Source organism: Hippopotamus amphibius, chromosome 9 (assembly GCF_030028045.1).
Source record: "Hippopotamus amphibius kiboko isolate mHipAmp2 chromosome 9, mHipAmp2.hap2, whole genome shotgun sequence".
Classification (NCBI taxonomy): Eukaryota; Metazoa; Chordata; class Mammalia; order Artiodactyla; family Hippopotamidae; genus Hippopotamus; species Hippopotamus amphibius.
In genome coordinates this window covers 119,977,208-119,993,479 of record NC_080194.1, presented here as the reverse complement: position 1 = coordinate 119,993,479, position 16,272 = coordinate 119,977,208, and the positions used below count along the sequence as shown (strand labels likewise).

Sequence of the window (16,272 nt, the reverse complement as noted above, 5' to 3'; positions counted from 1 at the left end):
TGTTTTTAATGTTCCACGTATAAGTGATATTATACAGTATATGTCTTTCTCTGTCTAACTTATTTCACTTAACATAATGCCCTCCAAGTCCATCAGTGTTGCTGCAAATGGCAAACTTTCATTCTAACGTCTTCATTATCTATTCACATCCATTCATATGTTGGTGAATACTTAGGTTGCTTTCATATCTTGCAAATTATGCTGCTATGAGCATTGGGAGGGTGCATGAATATTTTCGAATTAGTGCTTTCCTTGTGGGGGGATATGTATCCAGGAATGGAATGCTAGACCGTATAGTAGTTCTATTTTTAGCTTTTCGAGAAACTATAAGTTTATAGTGTTTTCCACAGTGGCTGCACCAATTTGCTTTCCCACCAACAGCATCGGAGGGTTCCCTTTTCTCCACATCTTGCCAACATTTGTTATTTGCATTCCTTTTGATGATAGCTCTTCTGACAGGTGTGAAGTAATATCTTATTACGGTTTTGATTTGCATTTCCCCGATGATTAACAATGTTGAGCACTTTTCATGTGCCTGTTGACCATCTGTATATCTTCTTTGGAAAAATGTATATTTAGGTCTTCTGCCCATTTTTTAAAATTGGAATGTTTTGTATTTCTGATGTTGAGTTGTATGAGCTGTTTGTATATTTTGGATATTAACCCTTCATTAGTTATATCATTTGCAAATATTTTCTCCCATTTGGTGGGGTTTCTTTTTGTTTTGCTGATGGTTTCCTCTGTTGTGCAAAATGTTTTATGTGATTAGCTCCCATTTGTTTACTGTTGCTTTTGTTTCTTTTGCCATAGGAAACAGATCCAAAAAATATTGCTATTGTTTCTGTCAAATGGTGTTCTCGCTATGTTTTCTACTAGGATTTTTATGATTTCTAGTTGTGCATTTAGGTTGTAAATCCATTTTGAGTTTATTTTTGTATATGGTGTTAGAAAATGTTCTAATCTCATTTTTTTTTTTTTTTTTTTTTACATGTAGCTGTCCAATCTTCCCAGCACCACTTATTGAAGAGACTGTTTTCTCTCTGGTATAATCTTGCCTCCTTTGTCATTGATTAATTGACCATAAATTTGTGGGTTTAATTCTGGGCTTTTTATTCTGTTTGATTGATCTATGTGGATGTTTTTGTGCCAGTACTATGCTATTTTGATTACTGTGGCTTTGTAGCATAGTCTAAAGTCAGGGAATGTGATATTTCCAGCTCTGTTCTTCTTTCTCAAATTGTATTGATTATTTGGGGTGTTTCCATACAAATTTTAAAATTATTTGTTCTAGTTCTGTGAAAAATGCCATTGGTATTTTGATAGAGATTCCATTGAATCTGTACATTGCCCTGATTTAAAAATATTAATTCTTCTAACCCACGAACACAGGATATCTTTCCACTTGTTTGTGTTGTCTTTAATTTATTTTATTGGTATATTATAGTTTTCTGAGGACAGGTCTTTTACCTCCTTATGTAGGTTTATTCCTAGGTATTTTATTCTTTTTGATGGGATTGTAAATGGAATGGTTTTCTTAATTTATTTTTCTGATTGTTCTTAGTGTATAGAACTGAAACAGATTTCTGTATATTAATTTTGTATCCAGCAACTTTACATAACTCATTGATGGACCTAAGTAGCTTACTGGTGGCATCTTTAGGATTTTCTATGTATAGTATGTCACCTGAAAACAGTGAATTTTATTTCTTCCTTTTCAATTTGGATTCCTTTTATTTCTTTTTCTTCTCTGATTGCTGTGGCTAGGACCTCCAATACTATGTTGAATAAAAGTGTAGAGTGGGCCTCCTTGTCTCATTCCTGATCTTAGAGGAAATGCTTTCAGCTTTTTACTGTTGAATATATTAGCTGTGGGCTTATCATATATGGTCTGTATTATGTTGAGATATATTGCCTCTATACACACTTTCTAGAGAGTTTTTATCATAAATGGATGTTGAATTTTGTCAAAAGCTTTTTCTGCATCTGTTGAGATTATTATATATTATATGGTTTTTATTTTTCAATTTGTTAATGGGATGTTTTACATTGATTGATTTGTGGAAATGGAACCATACTTGTGTCCCTAGGATAAACCCCACTTGATCATAGTGTATGATCCTTTTAATGTATTGTTAGATTCAGTTGGCTAAGGATTTGCTTTGTTGAGGATTTTTGCATCTATATTCATCAGTGATATTGGCCTGTAATTCTCTCTCTCTCTCTCTCTCTCTCTCTCTGTGTGTATTTGTGTGAGATATTTGTCTTGTTTTGGTATCAGGGTGATGCTGACCTCATAGAATGAGCTTGAAAGTGTTCCTTCCTCTGTAATATTTTGGAATAGTTTCAGAAGGGTAGATGTTAACTCTTCTATAAATGTTTAATATAATTCACCTGTGAGTCCTTCTGGTCCTCAACTTTTGTTTGTTTGGAGTTTTTAAGTTGTTGATTTAATTTCATTATTGGTAATTGGTCTGTTCATATTTTCCATTTTCTTCTGGTTCATTCTATGGAGATTGTACCTTTCTAAGAACTTGTCCACTTATTCTAGGATGTCCATTTTATTGGCATACAGTTTTTCATAGTAGTAGTTTATGATCCTTTGTATTTCTGTGGAGTTGGTTGTAATTTCTTATTTTTGGTTTCTGATGTTGATTTGGGCCCTCTCCAGATAAATACATTTTCTTCTTGTTAAGTTTGGCTAAAAGATTTTCAATTTGGTTTATCTTTTCAAAGAAACAGCTCATAGATTCATCAATCTTTTCTATTTTTTCTTTTTTTTTTTTTTTAGTGCTCTAATGGTTATGTTTTCTTTCCTTCTAATAAATTTGGTTTTTATTTTCTTTCTCTGGTTCCTCTAGATGTAATATTGGGTTATTTGAGATTTTTCTTGTTTCCTGACGTAAGCTTGTATTGCTATACACTATCCTCTTGGAACTGCTTTTGTTGCATCCCATAGATTTTGGATTTTGGTGTTTTCATTTTCATTTGTCTCTAGGTATTTTATGGTTTCCTCTTTGATTTCTTCAGTGATCCATTGCTTGTTTAATAGCATATTATTTACCCTCCACATGTTTGTGTTTTTGTAGTTTTTTATTTATTTCTTGTCTCATTAGCATAACCATCAGGAAAGATGCTTGATGGTTTCAATTTTCATAAATTTACCAAGGTTTGTTTTGTGGCCTAGCATGTCTCATGTGCACTTGAAGAGAATATGTATTCTGCTGCTTTTGGATGAATTGTTTTATATATATACATATATATACACACACATACACATATATATAATGTTATATATGTTATATATATGCTATATATATATAACATTATATATATTATATATATATATATATATATATATATATATATATGGAGTCCATCTGGTCTAATGTGTCATTTAAATTTAAGGCCTATGTTTCCTTATTGATTTTCTGTCTGGATGATCTATCCATTGATGTAACTGTGGTGTTAAAGTCCCCTATTATTATTGTTTACCTGTCAATTTCTCCTTTTTTAATTTAATCTAATTTAATTAAAAAAATTTATTGGAGTATAGTTGCTTTACAACGTTGTGTTAGTTTCTACTATACAGCAAAGTGGATCAGCTACACATATACATATATCCCCTTTTTGGAATTTTCTTCCCATTTAGGTTACCACAAAGCACTGAGTAGAGTTCCCTGTGCTATACATTAGGTTCTCATTGATACTATTTTATACATAGTATCAATATTGCACATGTGTCAATCCCAATCTCCCAATTCATCCTACCTGCCCTTCCCCCTTGGTACCCATATGTTTGTTTTCTAGGTCTGTGTCTTTATTTCTGTTTTGTAAATAAGATTGTCTATACCAATATTTTTCAGATTCCACACATATGCATTAATATATGATATTTATTTTTCTCTTTCTGACTTACTTCACTCTGTTTGACAGTCTCAAGGTCCACCCATATCTCTACAAATGACCCAATTTTGTTACTTTTTATGGCTGAGTAATATTCTGTTACATATATGTACCACATCTTCTTTATCCATTCCTCTGTTGATGGATATTTAGGTTGTTTCCATGTCCTGTAATGAACATTGGGGTGCATGTATCTTTTTGAATTATGGTTTTCTCAGGGTATATGCCCAGTAGGGGGATTCCTAGGTCACCTGGTAGTTTATTTTTAGTTTTTTAGAGATCCTCCATACTGTTCTCCACAGTAGCTGTGTCAATTTACATTCCCACCAACAGTGCAAGAGGGTTCCCTTTTCTTCACATGCTCTCCAGGATTTATTGTTTGTAGATTTTGTGATGATGGCCATTCTGACCATTGTGAGGTGATATCTCATTGTCATTTTGATTTGCATTTCTTTAATAATTAGAGATGTTGAGCACATTTTCACGTGTTTTTTGGCCATTGGTATGGCCAAAAATTTTACAGTTTGTATGGAAACACAAAAGACCTTGAATAGCAAAAGCAATCTTGAGAAAAAAAGATGGAGCTGGAGAAATCAGGCTCCTTGACTTCAGACTATAGTACAGGTCTACAGTAATTAAGACAGTGCGGTACTGGCACAAAAACAGAAACATAGATCAATGGAAGAGGATAGAAAGCCCAGAGATAAACCCACACACCTATGGTCACCTAATCTATGACAAAGTAGGCCAGAATATACAATGGAGCAAAGACAGACTCTCAAAAGTGGTGCTAGGAAAACTGGATAGCTACATGTAAAAGAATGAAATCAGAACACTCCCTAACACCATACACAAAAAATAAACTCAAAATGAATGAAATACCTAAATATAAGTCCAGACACTATAAAACTCTTAGAGGAAAACACAGACAGAACACTCTTTGACATAAATTGCACCAAGATCTTTTTTGATCCACCTCCTAGAGGTGAAAATGGAAATAAAAACAAAAATAAACAGATGGGATCTAATTAACTTTAAAAGCTTTTGCAAAGCAAAGGAAACCATAAACAAGACAAAAAGACAACCCTCAGAATGGGAGAAAATATTTGCAAACGAAGCAACTGACAAAGGGTTAAACTCCAAAATATACAAATAGCTCAGTCAACTCAATATCAAAAAAACAAATAACTCAATTTCTCCCTTTATGTTTATTAATATTTGCCTTATAAATTTAGCTGCTCCTATTTTGGATACATAGATATTTACAATTATTATATCTTCTTGGATTGATCCCTGATCATTATGTAGTATCCTTCTTTGTCTCTTGTAAAACTCTTCATTTTAAAGTCTATTTTGTGTAATAAAAATATTGCTACTCTGGTTTTCTTTTGCTTTCCATTTTCATGGAATACCTTTTTTCTATCCCTTCACCTTCAGTTTGTGTGTGTCTCTATGTCTGAAGTGAGTTTCTTGTAAGAAGCATATATACAGGTCTTGTTTATGTAACCATTCAGCCACCCTGTGCCTTTGGTTGGAACATTTAGTCCATTTACATTTAAGGTAATTATTGATATGTATGTTCTTATTGCTATTTTGTTAATTGTTTTGGGTTTGTTTTTGAAGTTCTCTTTCTCTTTTTTTCCTTTTTTCTTTTATGATAGATTTTTGGTTTGTGGTTACCATGAGGATATTATATAGCAGTCTCTCTCTCTCTCTCTCTCTCTCTCTCTCTCTCTCTCCATCTATAGATAGATAGATAGATAGATAGATAGATAGATAGATAGAGATACAGATAGATATATAGGTATAGATAGAGATATACATACATATATATACATACATACATGTAATTGCTGATCTCTTAATTTCAAATGCATTTTAAAACCTAGCATATGTACCCTCCTCCCCTCATGATTACTGTTTTTGATATTTAACATCTAATTATTTTCTGTATCCCTTAACTACTTATTGTGGAGGTAGATGATTTTACTGTTTTTGACTTTTCACCTGCTTACTAGTTTTGTGTGTGGATGATTTCCTTCCTGTACTATATGTTTGCCTTTAATGGTGAACTTTTTCATTTCATAATTTTCTTGTTTCTAGTCGTGGCCTTTGCTTTTTCACCTAGAGATGTTCCTTTAACAGTGGTGCTGAACTCTTTTAGTTTTTCTTGTCAGTAAAGCTTTTGAACATTCCATCAAATCTGAATGAGCACCTCGCTGGGTAGAGTATTCTTGGTTGTGGGTTTTTCCCTTTCATCACTTTAAACATATTGTGCCACTTCCTTCTGGCCTGTAGAGTTTTTGCTGAAAAATCAGCTGATAGCCTTATGGGAGTTCCCTTGAATATTATGTGTTGCTTTTCCCATGCTGCTTTTAACACTCTCTATCTTTAATTTTTGTTATTTTAATTACATCATGTTTTGTTATGTTCCTCCTTGGGTTCATCTGTATGAGACTCTCTTCACTTCCTGGTTTTGGATGACTGTTTCCTTTCCTAGGTTAGGGAAGTTTTTGGCTATTATGTCTCCAAATATGTTCTTGTCCCCTTTCTCTCTCTCTTCTTCTGGGACCCCTGCAATGTGAATATTGGTGTGCTTGATATTGTCCCAGAAGCCTCTGTCCTCATTGTCTTTCATTCTTTTTTTCTGTTCAGCATCAGTGATTTCCATTACTCTGTCTTCCAGTTTACTGATCTGTTCCCCCATATCATTTAGTCTATTGTTGATTCTTTCTAGTGTACTTTTCATTTCAGTTATCATGTTCTTCTTCATTCTCTGTTTGGTTGCTCTGTATATTTTCTAATTCTTTGTTGAAAACTCCTAACTTCTCTCTCTGTGCATTCATTCTTCTCTTGAGTTCTTTGATCATCTTTATGACCATTACTCTGAAATTTTCCTCAGGTAGCTTGCCCATCTTCCCTTCACTTAGTTCTTCTAGGGTTTTATCTTCCTTCTTCATTTTGAACATGTTCTTCTGCCACATAATTTTCCCTAACTTGCTGTTTTTATGTCTGTGTATCTGGTTTGTTAGTTACATTTCCTGGCCTTGGAGAAATGGCCTTCTGTAGGAGATGTCTTATGCATCTCAGCAGCACACTCGCCTCTCGTTACCAGAGCTATGTGCTCTAGGTGTGCTCCCTATATAGGCTGTGTGGGTCCTTCTGTTGTGGTGGGCTGATTACTGTGGGCAGTCTGACAAGCTTTGGTAGCGTTGGTCTGGTTGATTGCCAGGTTCTTCCTTGTGTGAGGACTGCTGACCACTGGTTCCTGGGGCCAGGTCATGAGGTGGCTGGCTGCTGAACCCTGTGGAGTCTTGGGGCTGGTGCTGGCTCACTGATGGGTGGGATTTGGGTCCAGGATACCCTGGGGCTATTGCCCATCCACTGGTGGGTGAGGTCAGGCCCTGGGGCTAGTGGTGGCTCACTGGCAGGCAGAACTGGGTCCTATGATCTGGCTTCACAGCCCAAGGGCCCCAGAGCTCGTGTCGGACTGCTAGTGACTGGGCCCAGTTCCTGACACAGCTGATTGTGAGATCTGGCATGTCTTAAAGCTTTTGTTGGCCTGTTATTGGGCAGTGTCAGGGCCCAGCCATTCCTAGGGCTGGTACTGGCCTATTGATAGGTAAACTGGGACTACAGGCTGTGGGGCTGTGGCTGTTCTGTTGTTAGTGTCCACCCACTGGTGGGTGAGATTGTTCCCAAGGCTAAAGCAGAATCACTGGTGAGCAGGGCCAGGGATTCTGGGGCTAGTGCCTGCCAACTTGTGGGTGGAGCTGGGTCCAGCAGTCTCCAGCTGCATGGTCTGGGGGGGTCCTGGTTCTAGTGCCTGCACACTGATGTGCAGGGACAGGTCCTGGGCCCCCAGCTGGGCAGGGACATACTAGTGGTGCTGTGGGCTCAGAGGGTCTTTAGGTAGACTCTCTGCTTGCGGATGAGACTGTGTCCCTGCCCAGTTGGTTCCTATAGGCTGTTGAGCAAGGGCAGGGCTGGATCCTAAGGCTAATAATCTAGTGGGAGGATTCAAAAATGGTGCTTGCCAGCAAGTGTCCACATGGTACTATAAACTCTCCCAAATGGCTGCCACCAGTGTCTATGTCCCCAAGGTGAGCTACAGTGGCCTCATACCTTTCCAGGGGTCTCTCTAAGATCAGCAGGACCAGCAACCTGACCCAGGCTTCTTTCAAATTACTGCTTCTGCCCTGTGTCCTGGATCATGTGATACTTTGTGTGTGCTCTTTAAAAGTGAAGTGTCTCACTTTGTCCCAACTTCAAGAAAGTAGCACTGACATATATACACTGCCAAATGTAAAATAGATAGCTAGTGGGAAGCTTCTGCATAACACAGGGGGATCAACTCGATGATGGGTGATGACTTAGAGGGGTAGGATAGGGAGTATGGGAAGGAGTCACGGGAGGGAGGGGATATGGGGACATATGTATAAATACAGCTGATTCACTTTGGTGTACAGCAGAAACTGGCACAACAGTGTAAAGCAATTATACTCCCCTAAAGAGCTTAAAAAAAAGTGAAGTGTCTATTTCCCCTAGCCCTCTAAGATTTCTGAAAGTAAGCGCCACTGGCCTTCAAAACCAAACATTCTAGGAGCTCATCTTCCTGGTGGAGGACCCCCTAGAGCTCGAGGTGGAACTCAGACCCCTCACTCCTTGGGGAGAACATCTGCAAATGTAATCATTCCCCCATTTTTGGGTCACCCAACCTGGTGGTTTGGGATTTGACTATATTGTAACTCTGGCCCTCCTACATCTTGTTGTGGTTCTTTCTTTATATCTTTAGTTGTAGAAGGTCTATTCTGATAGGTTCTGGACTTTTTTTATTGATGGTTATTCTATAAATTATTGCAATTTTGATGTGCCTGTGAGAGGTGAGCTCAGGATCTTTCTACTCCACCATCTTGGCTACTCTCTCCCAAATAATGTATTTTTAAAGTATTTTTGTTTGTTTGTTTGTTATTTTTTAATTTATTTTTTATTGGAGTATAGTTGAATAACAATGTTGTGTTAATTACTGCTGTACAGCAAAGTGACTCAGTATACCATAATGGAAAAGAATATGAAAATGAATGCATAAATAAAAGTATTTTCTTGAAAGTAATTTTGAACTTACAGACTCATTGAAAGGGTCTTAGGAATCTTTAGGGATCTGGAGATCACATGTCCAAATAAAGAAACTGACTCAGAGTGATAGAATGCTTTTTGCTGAGCCATTTTCTTTTTCTTTTTTTTTTTTTTTGGCACACAGGCTTAGTTGCTCCGCGGCATGTGGGATCTTCCTGGAGCTGGGATCGAACCCGTGACCTCTGCATTGGCAGGCGGATTCTTAACCACTGCACCACCTAGAAAGCCCTGCTGAGCCATTTTCAAGTGATATTTTAAATAGCATTTTTTGTGGTTATTCTGTAGAAATTAAAATTATAGGCTCTTTGCTTCCAAATTTCATTTCAGTTTATCTGCTGCAACCCATCTCAAAACTGAAGTGAAATGAGCCAACATGTTTTCAAGTCTTAAGAACATTTTATTTTTCAGTGACATCACAATGATTATGTTTTTGTTCTTTTCTTAGAAAGGCTACTGGCTTGGAAAAGCTACAAGCATTAGGAAAAAAGAAGATACCCAATTACATAATGTGATTCAAAGTGCTTATTTTGAGGATGAACCTGTTGATTTGGTGGCTGGTATCAGGATCCAACATTTACACAAGGTATTATTTACAGGTCTCTTTCCCCCTATGCTACTGAAAATTAATTTACAATGCATAGTAAATATTTGTCACTGGCCATAACCCTCCCCCCATATGATGTTAATAAAAGGTTGTAGTCAGCATGCTTATTATTTAACAAGATAAAATGAAATTTATGCAAATAAAAATCCATGTTTTCCTCTATTTACTTTTGAATAGAATTCAGCTTTGTATAGATGATATTGTTGTCTTCTACAATTCTCACATCGTAGGAGCTAATTTCTCATTGGAACCATGATGACTTGTTACGTAAATATAAATTTTTGTTCACCATTGTGGCTTTACTTGTTTTACAAGTCATACATTAGGTTGTTTGTCTACATTCTCTTTCCAAGTGTTTTGCCAGGTGTTCTTAGACATAGCAGTTTATTTGGATAAATTACAGGCATGTATTATTCAGGTAACCTGTATGTCTGCTGACATTCTCCTGTGCCTCAAGGAGATACTTCAGCTTAACTTGAACCTCTAACCTCACAACTTGTGGGAACTCAAATATCTCTTCAAATTTTCTGCTAATTATTTGTGTGTGTTAGGTAGGACTTTTTATTCTTCTTTTTTCTTCAGATTTTATTGAAGTATAATTGCTTGACAATGTTGTGCATTTTCCGCTGTATGGGACTTTTTATTCTATTGTGGTTTTCTATGCCTCCAGCACATTGCATTACGATTCTGTCTTTATTACATCAATTTACACCTAAAACTCAAGCTTTTCATTGTATTTTCTCAGGAAGTCCATTCCCATCACAATTTTCTGAGTATTTTTAACCTTTAATGTAGTTAGGAGCTTGATGGGTTTATGTCAATGGACACATGAGCCATTTCACCAGCTTTACTCACCCATGTCTCTTCTAATCTCTGTTTTCGCTTTTTCTCCAAGACTGTCTCTGAGAGCTTCCTCTAATTTGTGTAGCAGTTCATATTTTCCTAGATCTTTCTCATAGACTTGCATATCCAGACTCATGAGTGCTCAGCAGAACCAAGGGCCTTCCATGTACCATTTATTTATTTATTCAAGAAGTTCAACAAGTAGTTTCTTAGCATCATTGTGTTCCAAAAACTGATTGGTATTGGGGATACCGTTGCGAAATGTTCTGATAAAATCTCTCTTTTAAAGAAAAGGTAAGCAAACATTAGTTTGGGGGTACTCCTGCTTCCAAGTAGGATGGAGAAGCTCATGGTAGCCCAACACTCAAACTGCAAAAGGTAGAAGAATCCAGATAAATTATATTTATCAGACAAGTGTAGAAGCAATAAGAACTAGATTATTTTCAATTCTGAAGAATAAACAATCCTTTTAAACTGACCTTGGGCATGCTGGCCATTTTCTTCCTTGTAGCCATTTGCTGAGTCTAATCATGGACTGAGGATCAGCCCCCACCCTGTCCCTCCACCCCAAACAAGAACTCTACTGGGAGAAAGAGGCACTTGAGCCTTTTGGTGGTTATAGTTGGCTGGCATGACATTTTGGAAGCTTGAGGGGATCCAAACATGTGGCCAATTTTCCCTTTGAGATATTCAAACTATATAGAGCTACAAGTGGGATTCTGGGAAACTAGACCAAGGATTCTAAAAGGCAGCATGAAATCTGTAAACCTATGCATCTCAGAAGGCAAAGTCGCACTAGAGGAAAAGCACACAATTGGTCTCCCCATCAGATATCTGGCATATTTGGAGTTGTAACAAGTAGGAGGCTAAGGAGCTATATCCAAAACTGCAAAGGACAGAAAAGAATCTCCTTTAGTCTTACTGAACTGGAAATATATAGACCTGCAAGATAGTCCTTCAGAAATTTAAGAGGACAATGCTTGCAGAAAAAGAATGAACTAGGATGGCTCAAATCTTTCTAAACTTCCAATCTATCTTTCACTCCACTGAATTCCAGATTAGATGGAAGTGATGACCTTGTTCTCTTATCTATTTAATCAAGAAATGGTATTACTTTTCAGTGGAAGATAGCTGGAAACTCCATGGCTATTTTACACGAAATGCATAGCGTAAGTAAAAAATTACTAGACGTGTGAAGAGGCACAAGACAGTGACCAGTAACTAAGAGTAAGAACATAAATAGAAGCAGACACACAGATTATCTAGATACTGGATTTAGCAGAGAAAGATTTAAAAAGAACTATGATTACTGAATTAAAGAACGTACCAAAAAGATAGATACTCTCATCTGAATGGCTAAAATTAACACATTTGACAATAGCATTTGCAGCAAGGATGTGGAAAAATGGTATATTGATAGCAAGTAATACAAATCAATATAGTAGCTTTGGAAACCTATTTGGCAGTGTATCATTCAAAGCTGAGCTAGGAAACAGAAATCACATTACTGATTTGAATATGGAAATTTTAGTACAGAGAACTTAGTAAAAATGGGTAAAAATACTGATAGGGATAAATCAAACTTTAAAGAATATAGGAATACTAGTTTACAGAATAGCCACTACCTCTAGGGCTGAGTAGACAGTACTAAACGGAGGAACAAGCTTGAAAAATTTTCTTCCTCTCCACCAAGGATGAGATTCAAACTTTATTGAAGGGTGTGTGACTGTGGCCTAGTGAATGGTAAGAAGTTTGCTGAGGTGCCATAAGCTATGTCTGGCAACTAGAAAACTTCCTACTGGGTGACAGAGAAACATGCCAGGAAACTACTTGCTTGGGTCCTAGAAAGACTTATTGAGGACCCACTGGATGTGGTAATGATGAGACTTGCTGAGAAGTTGCTCACTGAGGTGCTAGTGGAATCTTCTGGGAAGCCACCACTGGGGTAATGGTAAAGTCTGACTGGAAATCTACCTCATGGGATAATGGTGAGACTCCAAAAAAAGATGATTATAGAATGTATTATGTCATGAGGGAAACAAGTAATATGACAGGATAATAACTTGGGCATACAACAAGAGTGGGAAGTAATTTTGATAGAATAGTGAAGGAAAGCTTCTCTGTGAAAGTGATCCTTGTGCTGAAACCTGAAAGATGTGAATGAATCAGTGAGTTGAAAACTGAGAGATAAAAAACAAAAGCAAGGCATTAAATCCAAAGCTCTGAGGTAGAAAAATGTTGTCATGTATTTGAGGAAGCAAGCAAGGAAGAAATGGTAGAAAATAAGTTTGAAGAGATAGACAGAAGCCAGACTAGGCAGGAACCATGAGGTCACAATAAAGTGCGATAAACTTTGGATTTGAAGAATATTTGGAAGTCACTGAAGGAATATGATTCCTATAAGGACATAATCTGACTTATGCTTCAAAAATATTCTCTGACTGTGGTGTGGAGAATTAGTGAGAGGAAGACCAGTAAGGAAGTTTCTATAATCATGACAGCTTGGACTAGAATGGTGTCAGTGAATATGGAGAGAAGTAAATAGCTAAAGGTTATTTTCTGTAATTAGAACTGTAAAAGTGCAGCAGGTTGAGGGAAAAGGAGGAAACATTTGATTCAGATTTCTGACTTGAACAATTGAGTGGATGGTGGTGATATTTACTGATATGGAAAAGGTTAGAGAGGAATTGCAGTTTTTTATTTAAAAGTGGAGGCTGGAGGAAATTAACAGATCTCTTTTGGATAGAAGTTTGCAGTGCCATTTAGACAAACATCCAGGTGAGATATCAAGTAAATAGTTTTGCAAGTCTAGAGCTTTGGCAAATTTAAAGCCTGATATGCATTTGAGATTTATCAGCAGAGAGATGACATTTAAAACAAATATCAAGATGAAATCTTAGGGAGAAAATATAGATAGAATACACTTTCAGTTATAATGTATTATTACTTTTCCTTTACTCAACAGATTTGTTCTTATCTCAGCATCTGTTCAGTTTAGCAGGAAGAGTATAAGAGAGGAATTCTAAAAGAAATATGTTTGATCACCACCTCTTACATGCATTTTTTACATTTCTTAAAATATCTGAGCTTCATTTTCCTCATTTGCAGTGTGGGGGGTGGTAGCTACCATATAGGTTTACTTTAAGGATTAATTGTAAGATGAGGTATATAAAATGCAAGACGGTGCTTGGGGCATAGATATTTAGAAGAGTTAGTTCTCTTCCTTTACTGACTACTTCTACCTATCTTCACCTGTACCTACTGGCCTTTGAAAAGAACCTGATTTTTGTCCCTGTGTTTTCTAACATATTCTCTAATAATGTTTATCCTCCTGTTTCCATTATCTTATCATTACCTAACTCTCTGGATAATTTAACTTTATTCTTCACCATGGCTCTGGGAAGACTATTTCCTAATATCAATAAATGAAATGATATTTTCTTAATTTTACCTACCTGTCTTCACTCTACTTGATATCCTAATCTGAAAAGGCCAAGGGAGCAAGTAGATATGTTTTCTCAGTCATGAAAGATGATGATTTTTTTCTTTCAATTGGGGATAGATTTTAAATATACTTTTTATTATTAGAACAGTCATATTTATACAAAAACTGAGAAGATAGTACAGATCCCATATATTTATGTGCACAGTATTTTCTGCTATTAACATCTTATATTAATATGGTGCATCTGTTACAGTTAAAAACAAATGTTGTGAAATAATAGGGTGATGTCAGCATCACAGCAGCATAAGATGCTTTAATTGTCTTTCCACTTCATCTGCAACCAGAAAAACATCTATAACTCAACAAAGGTGCCTCTGTGCAACACACCAGGTTGCCAGAGAATTCCACACATCTGTACAACTATAGGTGAGCGGACTGGAACACACAGAGGTGGTGGAAAGGGGGAACAGTGGAGGTGGTGTCTGCAATCCCAGACCCCTGGCTGAGCCCACAGCTCCACAGAACCCAGAAGCAGCAGGAGAGGCAGCTCACACAAACAAAAATTTTTGACAATAAATATTACATAGAGAGCACTTCAAATTTCTTTCAGAAGGAGGTGCATTAGACATAACAAATACATGAATGCTATTAAACCTCATGTATTTTTTTATGGGTTAATAATGACAAAAACATACTTCTTTATTGTATTTTGCAAATGTGATTCATTGTAAATAAAGCTGATGCATGGAAATAGGAATTTATACATAATACACAAGAATATTTAAGTATTTTCTTTGCCAAAGGATTATTTATTTTGCAAATAACTCTAATAATCTAATTGCAAATAATAGTTTTCTGATATATTATGGAGAGTAAATTGTGGTATAAAACTTCAAAAAGGTTTTTTAATACATGAAAAATGCTTGTTATTTGATGATATTAAAGTAGAAGATGACACAAACAAATGTAAAGTTATACTATGTTCTTGGATTGGAAGAATAAATATTGTCAAAATGACTATACTACTAAAAGCAATCTACAGATTCAATGCAATCCCTATCAAATTACCAATGGCATTTTTCACAGAACTAGAACAAAAAAAATCTTAAAATTTGTATGAAGATACAAAGACTCCAAATAGCTACAGCAATCTTAAGAAAGAAGAACAGAGCTGCAGGAATCAGGTTCCCTGACCAGACTACACTACATAGCTACAGTCAGCAAAACAGTATGGTACTGGCACAAAAACAGAAATATAGATCAATGAAGCAGTATAGAAAGCCCAGAGATATATCCATGCCCCCTATGGTCAATTAATCTACAACAAAGAAGGAAAGACTATGCAATGGAGGAAAGACAGCCTCTTCAATAAATGGTGCTGGGGAAACTGGACAGCTACATGTAAAAAAATGAAATAAGAACTTTTTTAACACAACACACAAAAATAAACTCAAAATGGATTAAAGACATAAATGTAAGACCAGATACTATAAAACTCTTAGAGGAAAACATAGGCAGAATACTTTCTGACATAAAGTGCAGAAATATCTTCTCTCAACCATCTCTTAGAGTAATGAAAATAAAAACAAAAATAAACAAATAGGACCTAATTAAATTCAAAAGCTTTTGCATATCAAAGGAAGCCATAAGCAAAATAAAAAGACAACCCACAGAATGGGAGAAAATATTTGCAAACGATGTGACCAACAAGGGATTAGTTTCCAAAATTTACAAACAGCTCATGCAGCTCAATATAAAAAAAAAACCAATCAAAAAAGAGGCACAATACCTAAATAGAAATTTCTCCAAAGAGGACATACAGATGGCCAAGAGGCACATGAAAAGATGCTCAACATTGTTAATTATTAGAGAAATGAAAATCAAAACTACAATGAGGTATCACCTCACACCAGTCAGAATGGTCATCATCCAAAAATCTACAAACAGTAAATGCTGGGGAGGATATGGAGAAAACGAAAACTTCCTATATGATTGGTGGGAATGTAAATTGGTACAGCCACTATGAAGAACAGTATGGAAATTCCTTAAAAGACTGAAGATGGAGCTGCCATGTGGTCCAGTGGCCCCACTACTGGGCATATATCCAGAGAAAAACATGGTTCAAAAGGATACATGCATCCCCATGTTCATTGAAGCACTGTTTACAATAGCTGAGACATGGAAGCAACCTAAATGTCCATCTACAGATGAATGGATAAAGAAGATATGGTACATGTATACAATTGAATATTACTCTGCCATTAAAAAGAATGAAATAATGCCATTTGCAGCAACATGGATGGACATACTAAGTGAAGCAAGTCAGACAGAGAAAGACAAA

The 16,272-nt window shown here is 36.3% G+C and overlaps 1 protein-coding gene across 1 annotated transcript in view; it reads left to right on the top strand.

Moving 5' to 3' along the window:
• The window catches only part of LOC130861025 (phospholipid-transporting ATPase ABCA3-like), a 216,268-nt gene that overhangs the window by 74,465 nt on the left and 125,531 nt on the right, over positions 1–16,272 (top strand). Inside the window, exon 10 of the mRNA XM_057749529.1 lies at positions 9,485–9,622. Within this exon, the coding sequence (XP_057605512.1) occupies positions 9,485–9,622 (138 nt within the window). The remainder of the gene's footprint in view (positions 1–9,484; positions 9,623–16,272) is intronic.